Raw genomic sequence first — 19,674 nt, 5'->3', positions numbered from 1 at the left:
CAATAACATTGTGCCATAAACAGTCGAACCAAATAGACATCTAATAGTTGTTTAATGTTATACTGCTTTTAATACATTCTAAAGTCTTATTCTCACTTTGGAAGCTGTGTTCACTGTTTATAAAATAAACACTGTATTGTTATTTATGTAAGATTTGTGTTGTTTATATGTAATCTGTAATGTAACACACATTCAATTTGTGAACCTAATAAAAAGAAAATAAACAAAAATAAAAAATATACTGCTTTATAAACGATGAAATTGTATTTTGTCAATATAGTGTTATTTTCTTTCGCGACAAGTTAAATTACGCTTGTTAATGTAACACATAACTTATTTATAAATGTAACATATTTATTGGATTTATCATAAATTAGTTCCATACATAATTTTTATACAAAATTAAAATTCGAGCATAAAATACTCGCAAAGGAAATATGCAAAGGAAAGTTTTCTAACTACGCGTAGAATTTTAGCGAATCTTTCTTCCTGCACAATGCTGCTATCGCCGCGTATCGACATTATTCATCTATCATCGACATTATATTATATCGACATCATTAACGCGGTTCACGTACGACGCGTAAACAAGACGCGTTACATAATCGACACAAGCAATTCGTGAGTCTTTCGCAAACAAGCGCATTCGTCAGACTCGTACACACCCTAAGCTTCATATTTAGCTAAAATAACAGATTTGTACGCACTTTAACCAACAAATCTAGCTATAGTAGTATCATCATACCCGTTGTTCCCGTACGCGGCGCCACCGTACGCGCCGTACGAGGGGTAGAGCGCGGGCGCGTACTCCGGCAGCTGCGGCACGGGCGGCGCCGCCGCGCCCGCCGCCTGCTCCGCGCCGCCCGCGCCCGCCCCCGCCGGCCCCTCCGCGATCGACGGGATCTGGTCCACGAGCGACTCCAGCCCCGACAGAGACTTCGACGACACGTCCTGAGACTTCGGCTTCGGCGTGCCGCCGCCGCTGCCGTACTCGCCCGGCGAACCTGAGAACATTAAATCATGTAATTAATATGATTGCAAGTAAATTTTAATATTATTAATTATAATGTAATTTATATAGGCTGTTATAAATGATGTAACTAAACGAGGGACATAGGTTCCCTTTGCGTGTTCTACCGGCTCTACAATGGTGAGTGCTCTGAGGAACTGTTCGATCTGGTGCCTACATCACCCTTCCTTTATCGCACCACTCGCCGAAGGATGAGGTTCAATCCACATCAACTGGTCCCGTGGCGGTCCCCGATGGTTCGCTTTGCACGCTCATTTTTACTATGACTATGACTATGACATGGGCCCTTCAAGAGGGGTGTAAAAAGGCCTCTCCTTCAAAGTCAGCGATGCATTGGCGACTCCTCTGGCGTTCCCGGTTGCTTTCCATCAGGTAGCCAGTCTGACTTATCATTAGGTTAAATATATAAAAAAAAAAAAACTAAAAGAACGTAAATTATGTAGTTGGATTAAAATACAATCATATTGGCATTTAATGAATGTAAATAGTGTTTATTCCTTTTCCTAAATAAAAAATAGATGATATTTATAAAATAAATCATCTTATAATTGAATTAAATGTTCACATTCATGACTCAACCCATTTTATTTTAAAATATAAAGTTTTAATTTAAATGTGCAACAATTTACGTTATATACATGCATGAAACATTATTTTAATGGGCATGTATTCATGATCATCATCATCAACCCATTACTGTCCCACTGCTGGGCACGGGTCTCCTCTCAGAATGAGAAGGATTAGGCCATAGTCCACCGCGCTGGCCAAATGCGTATTGGTAGACTTCACATACCTTTGAGATTTTTTTTTATATATCTTTCAGGTATGCAGGTTTCCTCACGATGTTTTCCTTCACCGTTTAAGCAAGCGATAATTAATTTCTAATACGCACATAAATTTGAAAATCAGAGGTGCGTGCCTGGGATTTGAATCTCGGACCCCTCGATCGAGAGACCGCGTTTCTTAACCACTCGGCTATCACTGCGAGATACTTAGATACGGACTTGTATTAAAGCTTGTTAAAATTTAAAATAACCTTACTCCATAATTTGATTATGTATATTTTATGTATGTAGTATATCCCAAATCCCAATTGGCGTATGTGTATTTATGTCCTTATGTGAAAGCATGTCTGTTGTGTGGTAGGACATATGTGTCTATATCTATTGTGTGTATATCTGTTTCCTAATGTGGAAGCATGTATCTGCTATGCACATAATTATGTCCTTAGTCCTTACAGGACTAAGGACATAATTATGTGTCTATATCTGTCGTGTGTGTCCGTGGTCTCACCGGGCGGCAGCTGGTCGGCGGCGCGGAAGGCGGGCGCGGGCAGCGGCGAGAAGCCCGCGTCGCCCGGCGGCGTGCCGCGCGGCGACGACAGGCTGCAACACACGCACACTCAACACCCCGCACTACACTCTACACTACACACTACACGACGACGCAATCTTATACAAATCAAATCAAATTTATTTGTGAAATGCTTAGTATACATATTTTATCAATACAACAATACTATGCATTTTGTCATCACGGACGTACAAAATTATTATAAAGTTACAGTATTAATTATTATTATTTAAATACAAAATAATACACACAAATATCATAATTTATAAATGAGAATAGATTATAATTATAATGTCATATACTACACAAGTAACCACATCACTATAGCGCGTACATCGTAACTGGTCACACAGAGGGCCGAATGCTGAACCGCTGTCTCGCGGCAGCTAACAGCACCGATAGGCATTATACCAACTGAAGAGGTTGCCTGTAAACGCTGCGCCATGCGACGAAGTCACGCCGCGGCGTAGGACGACCGATATCGTATCGTACATCTTTGACCAACAACAAAAACAAGGTCATCATAACTGTATGATGAATTTTAATTAAATAATAATTTAGGGAACACGGACTCACCGGGTTTTTTTCCATTCGTACATCATAATTTTTGAATTGAATAAAAGTTAAAAATAGTAACGCTACGAATTAGCGAATTAGGTTACCGATAAAAATGAGATTTAATTTAATGAAGTGACAAATGCTTACCTATTAAAATTGCTAGGGTACATGGATGGATGTTGATGTAACTGGTCTAACCGGGGACTATCTGCTACGCCGTTGCCTGCAAAGGTACGTTATAGAAAATTAATAATAATTTATAAATTCTTACATAATAATTCCTAATATTTTCTTTCTAAAATTTTCGGTCGTATAATACCCTATATTTTAACAATACGAAAACACGTTAATATTACACTAGCTGACCCGACAAACTTTGTACCGCCTCAAAATCTATTTATGAAATATATTTCATATAAAATATAGCCTATGTTACTCGTGGATAATATAGCTTTCGAATGGTGAAAGAATTTTTAAAATCGGTCCAGTAGTTTTTGAGCCTATTCATTACAATCAAACAAACAAACAAAGTTTTCCTCTTTATAATATTAGATATAAGATATACATATGAAAATAGCATATAATACTTCCTGTATGTGATACGTGTCTGTTGGCGTGTGTGCGATTATATAACGACGATTATGAAAGAATATTATTTGTCTATTATGATCCGTATCTGGCACTTTCTATATTTGTTATTATTTGTTATATTTGTTATTATTAGTTATATCTAATAACTGAACCTTTCGTTTAAAAAAAAGACATACATATATTCCCTCACCACGTAAAACCTTGTAACAATCTTGTTTATAGTCTAAAATACAAAATTAACAAGTAACCTAAATGAAGGTCGCTACGACCAAAGATTTGATCTACAAGAATCGATTGATGACTTTTCTTTTCTGATTCAAAATTTATTGAAGTAACATTGTGGTTCGTCGGCTATATTTCCTCACCATGCAAACCATAATACACTTATTTACAGTTCAAAGTACGATATTAATAAGTGACCTAAATAAGGTCGCTGCAACGGACGGGTCGATATGCTAGAAATGATGTAGGTAACATTGTGGTTCGTCATCTACCTTGCTCCTGCGGGTAGTGGTAGTCGGGCTTGTCGGAGGGCGGGTAGGGCAGGCGGCCCTCGTCGTACAGCGCGCCGCCGAACGCCGCGCCGCCCACGCCGCCCACCGCGCCCGCTGGCGACAGCTCGCCGCCGCCGGGGTTCGTCTGGAATAATAATATTAAATATTGCTTTAAAAATATACTATCATGTGTAAGATACAATTTGTTATAAAAGTCATTTTCATTTTAATTTTTAGTAGTAGCAATGTATTTGTACTGGTTCGGTTAGTACAAATATAATACAAATCGGTTCACTACTGTCCTACCCGCACGACGTCCACACTAAGAGTGACGTACCAGACCAACTGACAGCTAACTTGATGTCGCCAGATGCGCACCACTACCGCACGGCATACTAGTACTCGTATCTATGTTTAGTGTCTAATTATGAGGGTACTTACTAATACACTACAGTATTGTTGATTAACTTTTTTGGAGAACTTTTTCTACTATGACGAAGTATTTAAAGCCGGCGATGCATTGGCGACTCCTCTAGTGTTTCCAATGTCCATAGGCGACAAAAAAGTATAAAATCAGGTTCGTTGAATTTTTGTATTAGTTACTTAAAAAAATCGTTAAATTAAAATAACAAAAATGAAAACCTTTTTACTCATTAACTTACAATTTAACAATTTAAGTAAAATATTTAAGAAGAAATGTGTTATACATTAAAAATATTTGATATAAAAAATACCAATGAACAGTCAGAACTTATTTTAATTTTAGATTTAAATTGTGAAAGTTGTAACGCAAACATAAAAAAAATTGTTTTCATTTCTAGTCTCAGACATGTAACGATTTTATTTATTTTTTGCTGCAGCAAATGCCAAGCGTGTTGAAGTAGCATAAGGTGTACGTACGCTCACCTTGTTGTAGTCGGAGAGCGAGGAGTTGCTGTTGCTGCCGGGGTGCATGTCCGTGGAGCCCATGGGCGAGGCGTCGTCGCGCGGCGGCTCGAAGTCCAGCGCGGCCATGCCGGGCGACACCGGGCCGGGCGACGAGATCGCCGCGCCGATCTCGCTCGACAGCTCCGCGCCGAACGAGCCGCCGCCGCCGCCGCCGCCGCCTGACCCGCCGCCCTGGAAACCAACCAAACGTTATTTATTACTAGTAACCGACAGGAACTGTTTTTTTTTTTACACAGTACAAGATATTACGTTGCTGAACTAAAAAAATACAAGTATATAATTTTAATTCTTGTATTTACATGTGCGTAATGTAATTTAGCCAATCGAAATGGCCCTTGAAAAGCACTATACCTAAAAAGTCTCATTTCTGAGTTTTTATTCAATGTTGAGAAAACTTCATGGGCATATCATAAAATTTTACTTTTTGTTTTATTTCCTTAACATACTATTTGATTTTTAAAAATGGTTATCTATTATTTATTTATTTATTATTATTGTATTAGTTGAAGATACTGGTGGCTACTGGTGAGACGCATAACAACAAAAAAACTGCCTTGCAAAGATAAAAGGATGCTCCGTCTCGCAACTTGGAACGTAAGGGGCATGTTGGACAATGGTAAAAAGGAAATAATAGACAAAGAAAAAGCTGACTATAACATCGACATTCTTGGCATCAGCGAAACCCACATGCGTGGTTCTGGTTTCTTTACCACAACGAGAGGCAATACTATCTACTTCTCTGGACCAGAAGATGAAAGTCGAAACGGCGTTGCTATATCTCTGTCTCCCCGTTTACAAAAAACCGTCATCGCTTACAAGTCAATCTCCGATCGTATCATAGCTGTTAAACTGAATACAAAGCCATGTTTACTGAACATCGTTCAAGTATATGCACCTACATCAGCATCATCCGAAGAAGCACTCATAAACTTTTATAACACCCTAGACGATACTCTTCGCGAAATCCCTAAAAGAGAAATCACAATAATAATTGGAGATTTTAACTCAAAAATAGGAGATACAAAAAGTGATGACCACATGAGGAACATAGTGGGAAAGTTCGGTATAGGAACAAGAAATGAGAGAGGCGAACGACTCTTGCAGTTTTGCGCAGAGAACTCACTTACCGTCATGAATACGTGTTTTCAACACCACGCTCGACGTCTATACACTTGGGTCTCTCCAGGAGATAGGTTTCGAAATCAAATCGATTACATCTTAATACAGCAGAGATGGAGAACATCAATCTTAAATGCTAAAACGTACCCTGGAGCTGACTGTGGGAGTGATCACCAGCTACTAGTAACAAAACTGCGCGTTAAACTTAAAATCTGTCATAGAAACATCCAAAGTAAATTAAGACCTCTTAGCAAAACCGAACTCGAACGCTTCGAAACTAGTTTCTCTCACGAAGTTTCAAAAATACTAATGTGCGGCGATGTAAACACGGACTGGGAAACATTCAAGGATGTTTTACTTTCTGAAAAAGCCAAAGCTAGAGTACACCGACCAAGGCTTCAGCGTAAATCATGGCTGTCTCATGAGACATGGAACGCAATCGAACAACGGAAAAAACTGAAAACAACCAAAAACAAAGACGAATATTCCCACCTGTCTGCAAAAATCCAGTTGTTATGTCGAAGAGATAAAAACGCCTATCTCAACAATATATGCATACAAATTGAGAACTGTGCCCAACATCTGCACACTGGAGATCTATTCAAACAAGTCAAAGTACTTAATAGGGACTTTAAACCTAAAGCATGGGCTGTTGAGAGCAAAGATGGGAAATTAATAACCAACATAGATGAAGTAATCTCACGGTGGAGGGAATATGGCCAAGACCTTTATACAGATAGTGACGTTGTAGCAGGATCTCCCGAAAACAAATGCATATCGTTAGAACCCGACATACTACGATCGGAATTGCAAAATGCGATCAAAAAGTTGAGGGAAAACAAGTCCCCTGGAAGTGATGGCGTCTTTGCAGAGGAACTTAAACACCTTGGAAATGAAGGACTCCAGTTTCTACATAACATCTGCAATTTGGTTTGGAAAGAACAAAAATGGCCAAACGACTGGAAGGAGTCAATACTTATCCCACTGCATAAAAAGGGTTCTACAAAGAAATGCGAGAATTACCGCACGGTGGCCTTAATATCACATGCTAGTAAGATCATTCTGCATATAATACATGAACGTCTCAAAGGGTACCTTCAATGGCAAATTCCCAAAGAGCAAGCCGGATTTGTCAAAGGCCGTGGTACTAGAGAGCAAATTCTTAACATCAGACAAATTATTGAGAAAAGTCGTGAGTTCCAAGTACCTGTGATCATATGCTTCGTGGACTACTCGAAAGCGTTCGACTGTGTTAAATGGACTAATATGTGGATGGTCCTACAAGATATGGGAGTACCTGACCACCTCATACATCTCATACGCACACTGTATGAAAACGGTGAAACAGTCATTCGTGTGAACCATACCATATCCCAACCATTTAAACCGCAAAAAGGTGTACGACAGGGGTGCATTCTCTCACCAATTCTCTTTAACATCTATGGCGAATACATAATGCGGCGCGCCTTAGAGAATTGGGAGGGGGGTATAACGATCGGTGGTCAAAAGATCACCAACCTGCGGTATGCTGACGATACCACATTGTTCGCGTCCTCAGAAGATGAAATGGTGCAGTTGATTGACAGAATAGAGCGAGAGAGTCGAAACTTCGGACTTTGCATCAACAAAGCCAAAACAAAATTGATGGTAGTTGACAGAGGCAACAAGCTCTCTCAGCTCACTGCACTGAATGGTTTGGAGATCGTAAACCAGTTCGTCTACTTAGGATCTATGATAAGTGACCAAGGAGGATGCGAAGCAGAGATAAGGAGAAGAATTCAGATGTCAAAATCTGCCATGACAAGTTTGACAAAAGTCTGGCGAGATAGAAACATATCCAGAGCTACAAAAATAAGGCTAGTTAAAACACTAGTATTCTCCATTTTTCTCTATGGCGTGGAAACTTGGACACTGCGAGCAAATGAAAGGCAGAAAATCGACGCCTTTGAAATGTGGTGCTGGCGGAGAATGCTTCGTATCCCATGGACAGCAAAAAGAACCAACATCTCAGTATTAAAAGAACTGAAAGTAAAAACAAGGCTATCAACTACCTGCCTCCAAAGAATTCTGTCCTACTTTGGTCATATAGCACGCCGGGGAGATGACTGCTTAGAAAAAATCATGGTAGTTGGGAAAGTGGAGGGAAAAAGACCTCGGGGAAGATCACCAACTAGGTGGTCTGACCAGATCAAAGGCCTCACCAAGATGTCTGTTACGGAGTGCTTTAGAAAAGCAGACGACCGAGCACACTGGCTGGATATGCAGCACACCTGCATAAAAGACTTCCAAAGCAGGCACGAACTTCAGTCATGAAGGAACGACTAAGAAGAGAAGAGAATTGAAGATACAATCATCAAAATATAAATAATATTATGCGTGCGAAAATTAAATATGTATAATAGTGGCTACTGATTTTTTAAATATTGGTAATATCCTCGTTATTCTCTGTACGATATTAGAATGACGAATCATTTATGTTTGTGTCACATAATGATGCAGAGTACCGACCTGCGGCGCGAAATGGTGCGGTTCACTATACGTGGGCGTTCGTGGCGCGGGCGCGGGCGACGAGTGGTGGCTGTAGGGCGTGTGCGCGGGCGACGGCGTGTAGCTGTGCAGCGCGCCCGCGGGCGACGCCGCGCCGAACGGCACGCCCACGCCCACGCCGCCCACCGCCCCGCCCACCGCGCCGCCCACGCCGCCCACCGCGCCGCCCACCGCGCCCGCCGGCGCCGGCGACCGCGAGTACGGTTGCGACTGGGAACATAAATAATAACGTTAATATCAATCGAAATTTTACTTCTGTAAGCCCGCTCCACATTCTCGCGAGAACACAAGAAAAGCACAAGAAACGAGACTGTGGAGGCGATACGAATCGGGATTTTCTCGCGTTCTCGCGAAATTCTTACGAGTTTAGTTGAGAAAAAATATTGGATGTTTTTTTTAATATAGGGGTGGTAGACGAGGATGCAATCCACTTGATGGTAACTGGCTGCTGCTGGCCCATGAACTCGGTATGAATGGGTAATTAACTCCAGGTAAGTATTCTTCAGCGGGAAGCGGAAATTACGTGCATTGTTAACATAATGTTTAACGTATAAAAATTAATAAAATAAAATGCAATGTTGGGCTGTAGCATACATAAAAATATCAAACACAGACATTTTATCTCTGAGCTTTCAGTAAGCTATAAAATATTTCTAAAAAACGTTTGCTTAAGTTAGTATATTTTTTTTCACCCAATCTTCGTGTAGATGGTCCTTCGAGCCAGGTGCGGGTTGTAATAAACGATCACTTTGCTATATTGGTATTACTGTACGTACCTTATAGGCATAATATTTGGCAGAGAGAAAATTTCGATTAGGTTTAGGTAATTATGCCATCATGCTAATTTTACTTCGGAATTAGTATCTACGTATGGTCCTCCGAGTCGTATATGTGTTACGTGTGTTACCTGCGGCGAGGGGTCCTGGTAGGCGCGGTGCGCGGGGTGCCCCGCGTGCGGCGAGGGCTGCTGGCGGTACGGCGCGGGGCTGCTGGCGTACAGCGGCGACCGCGCCGCGAACCCTCGCGCACCCGGCGATCCGTACGATGCTGCTGGACTTGACGGAAACTGGAACACACATATCACATGATATTCATAATAGGATTTGTGATGGACACTTGAACATTGGCTACGTGAAAATGAGTGTGTGTTTATTTACGTGTGCTATATGTCTAAGGCCCACGCCAGACATAGCAAAAACATTGGAACACATATTTTAACACATGTTTGAACACATTGAAGCACCGGTATTTGAGTATTTGTTCAAAACTTGCTTCAAATATTTGCACTTTGCCATTTGGTGTCGGTTTTTCGAGCGCACATTAGAGAGTTAAAATTTCAAATATGTTCGGAATCTACCACACATGCGCAAAGTCCAGTTGCTAGGGTACCAGGACGTGAGTGACAGGTTAAAATATTTAAACAAATACGTGTTCAAATGTGTGAGCAAAGTTTTTGTTCAAATATTTGTGTATGTTTGGCATGGACCTAAATATGCGTAAGAGCGCATGTGTCTATGTGTGGGCGAACGTATGTACACATGCATGTGTGAGGTGTGTGTGTCTCTGTGTGCGCGCAGTATGCGCTATCTGTGTGCTATGCGCTATCCGCGAACGCTCGTGTGTATGTGTCTCTATGAGCATGCGTGTGTGTGTCTGTGTGTGACTGTGTGTGCGCGTTGATCTGCGTACGTGTGATATGTGCCTGCGTGCGCGAGCGCTCGTGTGTGTACGTGTTTCTAAGAGTGTGTGTGTATGTGTATGTTCGTGTGTTCACCTGCGGCTGCGGCGTGGCGGAGGGCCTGGGCGCGGGCGCGGGCTGTGCGCCGGGCGAGTAGGGCTGCGAGCGCGGCGAGGCGTACACGGCGCGCGGCGACGCGTAGCCGCCCGGCGAGCCGTAGCGCAGCGACACGCCGCCGCCGCCGCTGTCCAGCGAGCCGTCCAGCCCTGAACCTAAACACGAACAACATTCATATAGAGATAAAAAAAAGTAAACATGAAAAAATGCACAGAGTTTTGACTAGGTTTGCGACTCGTAATGTACTATCGAATCAAAAAAATCATCCTTAATTACATATGAAATAAAAAAAATAAAAACAATTTGTCATTAATTGAAGACAAGTGCAGAAAAAAAATTAAACAATTATTCAAATAAACCTACATATCAAAATATACTTACAATTCCAATAAAAAATCAACAATCAAACAAACAATTTTAATAAAAATAAAAACACATCAAAACTCCACAAATAAAATCACCAAATACAATTTAACATATGGAAGCCTAGCCCTAATTAATTTATGTATTCAAAATCAAAATAATAAATGATGTCTTATAATGGGCACTACAAAACATCTGTATTTTATATAAATAAAGTAAGATATAATATTTAAAAATTCGTAACTTAAAAAACAACAACGTATTTGTAACGAAATTCACAAAATAACACTAACCAATTTTAAGTTTTGTAACAATAACCACTTCACATAAAATAACAAAAAAACCTGTCATATAAAAAAGTGACATAAATATCTCACCAGCATTATTAGGTTGGTAGTACGGCGAGCCATCCGGCATCGACTGGTGTTGCTGGTGTTGCTGGTGTTGCTGATGTTGCTGATGTTGCGCGTGTTGCTGGTGTTGCACGCCGTACAGCATGCCGGGCTGCAGCGGCGAGCCGAGCGCGCCGTACTCGCCGTGCGGCAGGAACTGCTGCTCGTGCGGCAAGCCCGCCATCGACGTCAGCGGCGCTTGCAGCATCGTGCTCGTCTGGAAACAGGCGATGAGCTACTTCAAACGTGGCACAGTTCGAGGTGGATTCATGGTAACGATATAAGAATTTATGGGCTCGTTTAGGTAGTTTTTCTTGATAATGCTGAAAAGTACTTATGAGCTTGTTAAGGCAGAATTTATTTTTTTATAATACTGAAATAGCAAATTAGCACTTAATCCATTTGATAGTAAGTGGCTTCTATCGCCCATGGACATCTGTCATCAACTCCAAATAAACTAGGACTAAGTTGGAACATCTCGAATAAGTATATCACTTACCATACACAAGGCCTCCAAATTCGAAAGGCCCACCTTTCATCCATCCATCGGCCATCTACCATGTTTGGCAAAAGATTTCGTCGAGAGTAATTAACATTGCGTTAGTAGATTGCCATTTACGGCGCATGAGTTCGGCCAGTAACTTTGGTTTGCAACTGGGACTTGCCAAAAGCGCTCTTAGCTAATAGGAAAAGTACGAAATCAATGTCAACTTTGACGTTGATTACCAAAGCTGCCGAACAATAAACTTTTAACTTTGATATGATTCTCACTGGGATATGATCCTTATACCTTGACCTTATCTTCCAAAATAAATATAACTTTAAACAATATTGTCACAACTTTAATTTTATTTTCAAGGCATCGTTAATATCGTGGAAGACAGTATGAAGTAGTTCCTATGCGGTTGGCGAGTCGCCAGCGAGTACACTACATGACTCTGCGTGGAGTAGGCGTATGCGAGACTTGTTGATACACACTCGATGCTATTGTTATGATATATTGTGTTGTTTACGAACATTTACACTGGGGAGTATTTGGCAGAATAGTAGAATAGAATTTAAATGTGTTGTATGTTTACACATATGCCTTTGAATTAATTGGTAAGACATTACTTAACCACTTTCTAATGTGTTAACCGCTGTGTTAATGTATGCATTTTTGTCAGATTTATACATAGATAAAAAATATTTATATTAAAGAACAAAGGTATATTAAATTCATCAATGAAATATTTTGAAGATTAATATTCTACAAGATTATACAAAATGAAGGCCACATATAATAAAATAAAATAACCTCTTATATAGGCTGCCAAGAGATTCCATAAATTTGTTATAGGAATTCGCTATATACCATGAAAAACGGATAAAAAACATAAATAAGGCAAAGTACAATTTGCCTGTTCTTTTAAAACTGTTTTAATACCCCTACAAACTATTAAACTCAAATTAGGTTTGATAAGGTGTATAATTTTATCTCACTTAAAATAACTTTAAAAAGGTCCCCCCTTTTCCTGTAAGTATGCATTAATGTGGCGTAGAGATAGGCTGAGCGAACGCGACCCGCGGGAACCGGGAAGTCGGCGTTACAAAAGAACGCGTCAAAACAACAACCTGCTGCTGCTGCTGTTGTTGTTGCTGCTGCTGTTGCTGCTGTTGCTGCTGCATGAGGAACTGCTGCTCCTCGGGGCGGATCTTCTTGGGGCGGCCGCGCTTCTTCTTGGGCGGCTGGTCGCCGGCCGCGTCCAGGGCGGGCGGCGGCCGCGGCTGGCGCGGCGCGCGCGGGGCGGGCGGGGCCGTCTCGCCGTTCTCCAGCTTCACCTGCAACATCATCATTGTTATCAACATCATTATCATCATTAATATGAAAAAACAGTTATACAAAACAATTATCCACGTTTTTCTCTTTCATCGACTGACTTTTTTGTGATTATTGATTACCTGTAACCCTCCTATACAATTGCCGTTAAGCGCGGGGACGGCTAACAGCGCGAATAGCATCTCCTCTTCATTTTGATAAGTTAAACGGTTACAATTAAATGCATGTTGAACTGGAACAACAGCTGGGCCACGCGGTTAACGGCTAGTGCGTAGGAGGGGATTAGCATTGTCCAAAAAAATGCTGAAATTTATAATATTCGTTTTACTAGCAATAGGTTACAAATAGATATATAAATATAACTAAGAACTACTGAAGTTATACTTTTTACCTAGTTTGGAAAAACAGACATTTTCAGCATTGAATGAACGAAAGAGTCAATGTAACACATAATATTTTTAACACAGGACGACATTACCCATATGCAAAGAAGTATAAGTCTTTACATACATACTTAAGAACGCATTTTTTTTATCAAAATGAAACAGGCCTTCTTCTAGCAACCCTGAGGTCGCAACGTATATACGTTATAACGCAAATCTACCTTACACAGTTTGTGTCAAATCGTGTACAAATTAAATAATCACCTTTTTTGGTCGTCCGCGTTTCTTTTTCAACGGTACCTCCGTGCCGTCCTCTAGTATGATGGTGTCGCCCGGCTCGGGCTCCATCGTCAGCCTGCAATTAGATTGGCTTTTGTGCAGCATTTTTAATCTGTCAACGTTTACGCCTTAACTCTAAGTGATTTGTGAGGACAAACAAAAAATAGGATTAAATTATAAATGTGTAAAATCTAAATGAGTAGATAACAAAATGTTGTGTTAAAATTAAAAATTATTGAATGTTGTGACTAAATTGTAAAATGGATGAATTAATAAAAAAAATAGTAATAAATACATGAGTATGTGTATAAAATTAAAAATATGTAAACACTAAAACATGCACCAACCTGACGGAGTTAGTAATCCTTTAAGAGAAAAACAAGTTATTAAATTATAACATGATCATTAATTGACACCTTTTAACTCAAATAATTTCAATTTAAGTGGCTTTCTTTGTTCTAGAGAAGAGGAGTGATCCAAGTGTGTGAATAAGTTATTAATGTCGCATGGAAAAGTTAAGTGGTTACGTCGTGTGTACATTTCAGGATCATTACATTTTACCTGGAATCCATTTGTCTTACTGCTCTATTCGCGTCTTTTGACGACAGAGCAGGCTAAAAATATGTATTATACTCTATGCTTCTTATAAAAAAAAATGTATACATAATTCAATACGCTATATTAAATCCAAATGTACCAATTAAATAATTATATTTTTTTTATTTTTTAATCATTTTTGTTCATGTGTGTTGTCGTAATGTTTTCTTCTGAACGGTATTGTGAGCACAGATCTGTATATTGTGAGACATAAGAAATATTTCATAAACATCAACCCTTTACTCTCTCACAGTTGGGCAAGGGTTTTCAGAAATCTTTAGAACAAAGCATTTGTAATAATCATCTGATATCATTCCTTTCAATTTAAAGATGTTCATATAGGTTCAGTGTAGTGATAAAAATAAATTCAATATGCAATTACTTAGAACAGAAATTACGTCTTTAACATTTTTTTTCCATTCATCGCGTGGTCCGCTGACTGACTGAGTGTGTTCACCCGTTACCTGTCGGCGCGCATCGTCCGCGTGTGTTACCTGCGTATCTCCATCTCCTCCTGCGGGCGGCGCGAGGTGTTGTCGGGGAACACGAGCTCGGCCTCGTCCACGTGCGCCACGAGCCCGTTCAGGTAGTCGCGGAACTTCTTCAGCGCCGCGTAGAACGGCACCTTGTCCGCCGCGCGGGGGAGTTGGGCGCACCGGGCCGACGACGACGGCATCACCCACATGTACTGCGGGAGAGATCACTCTGTTATTAGCATAGATTAGTAAGGATTACTTACTCCTAACAAGAAAATGTAACCAGTTTTGACAATTGAAATTGTCACTGTCATCTATTTTCGTATTTGAAAAATATTAAAAACACGTAGTTTTAGAGCATTTACGAATAAAACTACATTTCTCCTCACTTTTCTTCGATTTCGCGTTTTTGCACCATTTAATTGCGCATGTCGGCATTGTTCCGCGTAAATTACACTATGACAGCCATTAAATGGCTTCCTTTAATTACAAGGCGGTGAGACACCTACACTTATCTGTGGTTATTAGTCGAATTTCTGTAGTTGGCGAGCATGATATTCATAATTATAAAATAATGGTGAGAGGTAACTGTGCTTATGTTATCAACCCTAAATAATAATTTAAACTAAAGCCGACCATACATTACTACTACTGAGAAGTAAATTAAAATATGACATAAATAAATTTCTCTAATAAAAATAAATAATAATAAATATGCAAACAGGTAAAAATGAATAACTTCGTTATTCTTATTATATAGTGATGTATTCGTCAGATCTAAAAAAAAATCCAAATGAATCATTTAGGTATGGATTAGCCTAAGATCAAAATTCAAACCTCAAGACTATTTGCATGTTAAACAAATAACCATCCGCCCCGTAAGACGATATTATAAGGAACTATTTCTTTTGCGCTAAAATCTGAGTATTTTCAATTAATAAGTACCTTATATCACGCCCTGGAAGGTACATCATTTTAAAATTATGTTTATCATCTCAATGCAGCAGGTTATATGATATACCTTAACATTAAAAGCACAAATAAATTTTACCAAGAATAACAGATATTTTTAGTAATTATTTACGTTAAAATGTTCATTTAAATAATTGCATTTACTACAACCATTATATTTCATCATCAAGCAATAAAAAAATAAAATCAATAACCAACCGTATTCGTCCCCGCGATCGTATCGGGCTGCTTCCCGAAACAGAAGTCTTTCTTCCCGGAGAACACTTCGTAGATGAGCTTCCCGTTGAAGACGGCGACCTTAGGGCGGAAGGTCTGCAGCTTCTCCAGCAGCAGCGCCGAGCCCTCCTTGATCTCGCGGCGCGTGAGGTCCGCCGAGCCCTTCGTCGCGCGCGCCACCATGTTCGTGAAGCCGATGCCGAAGTTCAACAGCTGGAAGGGTTTTGGTGTTAGGTTAGTGCGATGTGGGCTTGTTTTATTACTCCCGGCCGTCAGATATTTGTCGATTGATATATTTATTGTTCATCAGGTATTTAAGAACTAGTTTAAGTTAACGTCAAATATACCACTTTAAATTTTGATAACTTGTACAAAAAATACTATCGTTTCTTTTAACATGGCAATGTATGTTCAGAGATGATTTCTTTAGGTATAGTCCGCGCCAAACAGCTAGTCCGCTCTGAATATAGAAATGTGTCGCGTCGCCATAGCAAATTGTATGAGTACACGTGCTCGCAACAACTTCAGAGCGGACTAGGAGTTTGGCGCGGATTGTAACAGTTAAGACTTAAACTACTGAGACACTCGTAAATATAATTGAATATCTTTCAGAAAGGTAAAGTATTTTGTCGTTAAGTGTACGCAACGTCACAGTTCGAGAATTTATGATAAAGTTATTTATGTAATAGATTTGATTTGACACAATTAAGTAATAACTTGTATATTATCTAACGGTTATGACGGGGAGTAATAAAACAAGCCCTAAATCATGGAAAAGAAAAGTTTATGTACAATAAAGTCTTAGTAAATCTTTATGATGCCTTTAATATAATCTTATATAACGTAACAATTAACATGTTGACCGCTAAGTCAGCATAATGGATTGGACGATTAAGCAATTTCACATGTGAGAAGAGATTTAGGACGGCGGTATCGTAAATCAATTTGATTTATTTACCCTGAGAGGAAAGTAGAAAGGTACTTTATTATATTTCATTTATTTTACAAATTTATACTACACTAGCTAACCCGGCAAACGTTGTGTTGCCAAATAAAAAAAAAACGTTAAGGATGAACAACCCTTATTACTTAGGGGTATGAAGAATAGATAGTAACCGATTCTCAGACCTACTGAATATGCATATACAATTTGGTGAAAATCAGTAAAGCCGTTTCGGAAACATTGTGACACGAGAATTTTTAAATATAAGATTATATCGTACTGTATTTTTGATTAAACTTTAGTATTGGCAGAAGCTGACCACCTGATTGCAAATGGTTATTGTCGTAAGTGGAATCATATTTCAGTCATATGGAGTCATGTGGAGTCATCTGTAACCAACTCCATATAGACACCTGGCGGTTCTAACCTGAATCATAATCATAATCATAATTCTTTATTGCATAAATATGGTATTACATAGGATGTTGTACAATTTATAAAGTTCAAACATATTTCACCGGGTAAGGTATGCAATTTTAAGTTTTAATTTAAAGTTTTACATACTAAGTATTAATCTACATTACATTAAACACGTTACACTCATTTAACAAATAATTCATGTTAGAAAATGGAGTACAATATTATGTCAATGTTATGTCAATTATAGATATTTATGTCAATATTAAGTATGTATCATGTCAAATTATATACTCAATTAATTGTTATTCGAGATTATAATGATTATTATTAACGCTTCCTCCGTGTCAAAAACTCAGTTAAAGAGTAGAAACAATTCGTTAGCAACCAATTAAACATTTTTTTCCTAAACATTACCTATGTACCTTCTATGTAAATCAGCCTATGTAAAACTAATGTTATAAGAGTAAATAACTTGTATAACGAATTTTTAACATTTTTAGGGGTCCGTACCCAAAAGGTAAAACCGGCACCCTATTACTAAGACACCGCTGCCTGTCCATCTGTCACAGGGCTCTACCTCTTGATTCTATTACAGATAGGCTTTAAATGTTTTGCTATCGTACCGAACTTTCGGGCTTGGCTCATTGCCAAAGGTCGTGTCACCTTCAGGTTGACCCAGATACTCACCGGACATGGCTGTTTCGGTGAGTATCTGAACAGGATACAGAGGGAGGAGACGGCCCAGTGCCATCATTGCGGGCACCACGAGGATTCCGCACAGCACACGCTGCAGTACTGCCCAGCGTGGGAGTCTCAGCGGCGAATCCTCGTGTCAAAAGTGGGACCGGACCTGTCTCCAGCGGCCATTGTTGGGGCGATGGTTCAGCGCAGCGAAGCCTGGGAGGGCATGATCACCTTCTGCGACATAGTCATGTCCGCGAAGGAAGACGCCGAGCGAGCTAGGGAGCGCGCTGAACCCGCTCGGAGGAGGAGTCGCCGCGGGCGTAGATAACGCCGACCGGCGCGGTGTCCCTGTAGTTCCGGGACCAGAATAGGGCTACGGTATCCCTTGCCTGTCGTAAGAGGCGACTAAAAGGGGGCTTCCGGGGTTGCGGGCGGCAAGAGTGGGAGCTCGAACCGCCCGGCTAGTGACCCCGGGAAGGACGGCGGTATGTGTGGTCGCATACCGTCGTGCCCACCAGACGGTGTGGCGAGCATCAAGCTCACCTGGGCAGAGCCCGATGGGGCAACGCGCTAAGAGGACTCCGGTTGCGTTCCTTTGGAGATCCCGGAGTCCTCTACGCAGCGCCGAGGACGGCCACAGGGGGGGTTTTAGTGCGGTAAGGCTTTAAATGTTTACAGGCGATGCATAATTTTAATACAGATATTGAACGCAATATAATATCTTAAAACTTTTTATTATACACAAAAGTTAAAAAATGCTTGGATACATGCTTCAGTCAGAAACAAATAAAATCGCATAAATAAGGCGCTAATAGCAGCCAATTAGGCCGCCACGCTCTCTCTTACTTGTATGGGATTTAAGTTAATTAATAATCATTGTTGAAGCTTAGCCGATTTGCATAGTTAACCATGAGAAATATTTTATGAGTAACTCACAAAGATAATTACAATTACGACTTCCTCTCACAATAAATTTACTTGAAAAATTATTTTAGGTATCATCATTACGAAAACCCTTTCGTGTCATTGACCTAACGGTTCGTAGATTAATTAAAAGTATATATTATTAAAGTGTCAAGTGTAAATGATAATATAAGTACCTATATTGTTTTTTTTAGAAAATTAATAAGTAAATGAGCATGCTTGACGGCAAGTGATTACTGCAGTGCATGGGCATCTTTTATCAACTCCATTTAGCAATAACATCCTCCGAGTGGTGGAATTTGTGGATTTTTTGGACCTTGTGGACTAATTTGGAATGCCTCGTGTAAATGAAAATCTCCTGTTTCACATTACAACCAGAATATAGGTACTTCAAACTGCTATAAGAAAAAATAATGCGATGGTAGTGCAATAAGAGTCTACCACATTTAATTCCCGAGTCCTATTTGAGATCGGCCACACCTGCTGACTAAGTAAGTGTGCCTCCCTTATCACACTCTTCAAAGCGGAACACAGCAGCGCTTAACACTGATGTTATTATGCAAAATTAAGTTTGGGGTTCCCCACCCTTCCCTTGTTCCGAAACACCCAAAAGCGTCAATACATACCTTATAGTCCTCGTCGGCGCTCATCTGTTCTCGGGTGAGGCCGGACAGGTACAGGCACTTCCAGAAGTGGTTCCCGGGGCCCGCGTAGTGGTGGCCCTTGTACGCCGCGAACAGTCCCGGGTTTATACCGATCTGCGGACAATAT

The 19,674-nt window shown here is 40.2% G+C and overlaps 1 protein-coding gene across 6 annotated transcripts in view; it reads right to left on the bottom strand.

Moving 5' to 3' along the window:
* LOC140754692 (uncharacterized) overlaps positions 1-19,674 on the bottom strand; it is an 86,201-nt gene that overhangs the window by 5,735 nt on the left and 60,792 nt on the right. For 3 of the 6 annotated variants that reach the window (XM_073089734.1, XM_073089738.1, XM_073089736.1), the window contains exons 4-17: positions 19,530-19,661; positions 15,915-16,145; positions 14,763-14,956; positions 13,657-13,762; positions 12,805-13,011; positions 11,176-11,407; positions 10,415-10,590; positions 9,548-9,706; positions 8,602-8,850; positions 4,927-5,145; positions 4,027-4,171; positions 3,089-3,164; positions 2,324-2,415; positions 746-1,004 (exon numbers count right to left, since the gene is read on the bottom strand). In XM_073089734.1, the coding sequence (XP_072945835.1) occupies positions 746-1,004; positions 2,324-2,415; positions 3,089-3,164; positions 4,027-4,171; positions 4,927-5,145; positions 8,602-8,850; positions 9,548-9,706; positions 10,415-10,590; positions 11,176-11,407; positions 12,805-13,011; positions 13,657-13,762; positions 14,763-14,956; positions 15,915-16,145; positions 19,530-19,661 (2,477 nt within the window). The remainder of the gene's footprint in view (positions 1-745; positions 1,005-2,323; positions 2,416-3,088; positions 3,165-4,026; positions 4,172-4,926; positions 5,146-8,601; positions 8,851-9,547; positions 9,707-10,414; positions 10,591-11,175; positions 11,408-12,804; positions 13,012-13,656; positions 13,763-14,762; positions 14,957-15,914; positions 16,146-19,529; positions 19,662-19,674) is intronic. The other 3 variants (XM_073089735.1, XM_073089737.1, XM_073089739.1) reach the window with 3 other exon arrangements.

Source organism: Epargyreus clarus, unplaced genomic scaffold (assembly GCF_041222505.1).
Source record: "Epargyreus clarus isolate Ecla_fem2 unplaced genomic scaffold, WU_Ecla_fem_2.2 ptg000031l, whole genome shotgun sequence".
Taxonomy (NCBI): Eukaryota; Metazoa; Arthropoda; class Insecta; order Lepidoptera; family Hesperiidae; genus Epargyreus; species Epargyreus clarus.
Note: the sequence above shows the minus strand (reverse complement) of the source record. Positions and strands in the feature narration are given on the sequence as shown.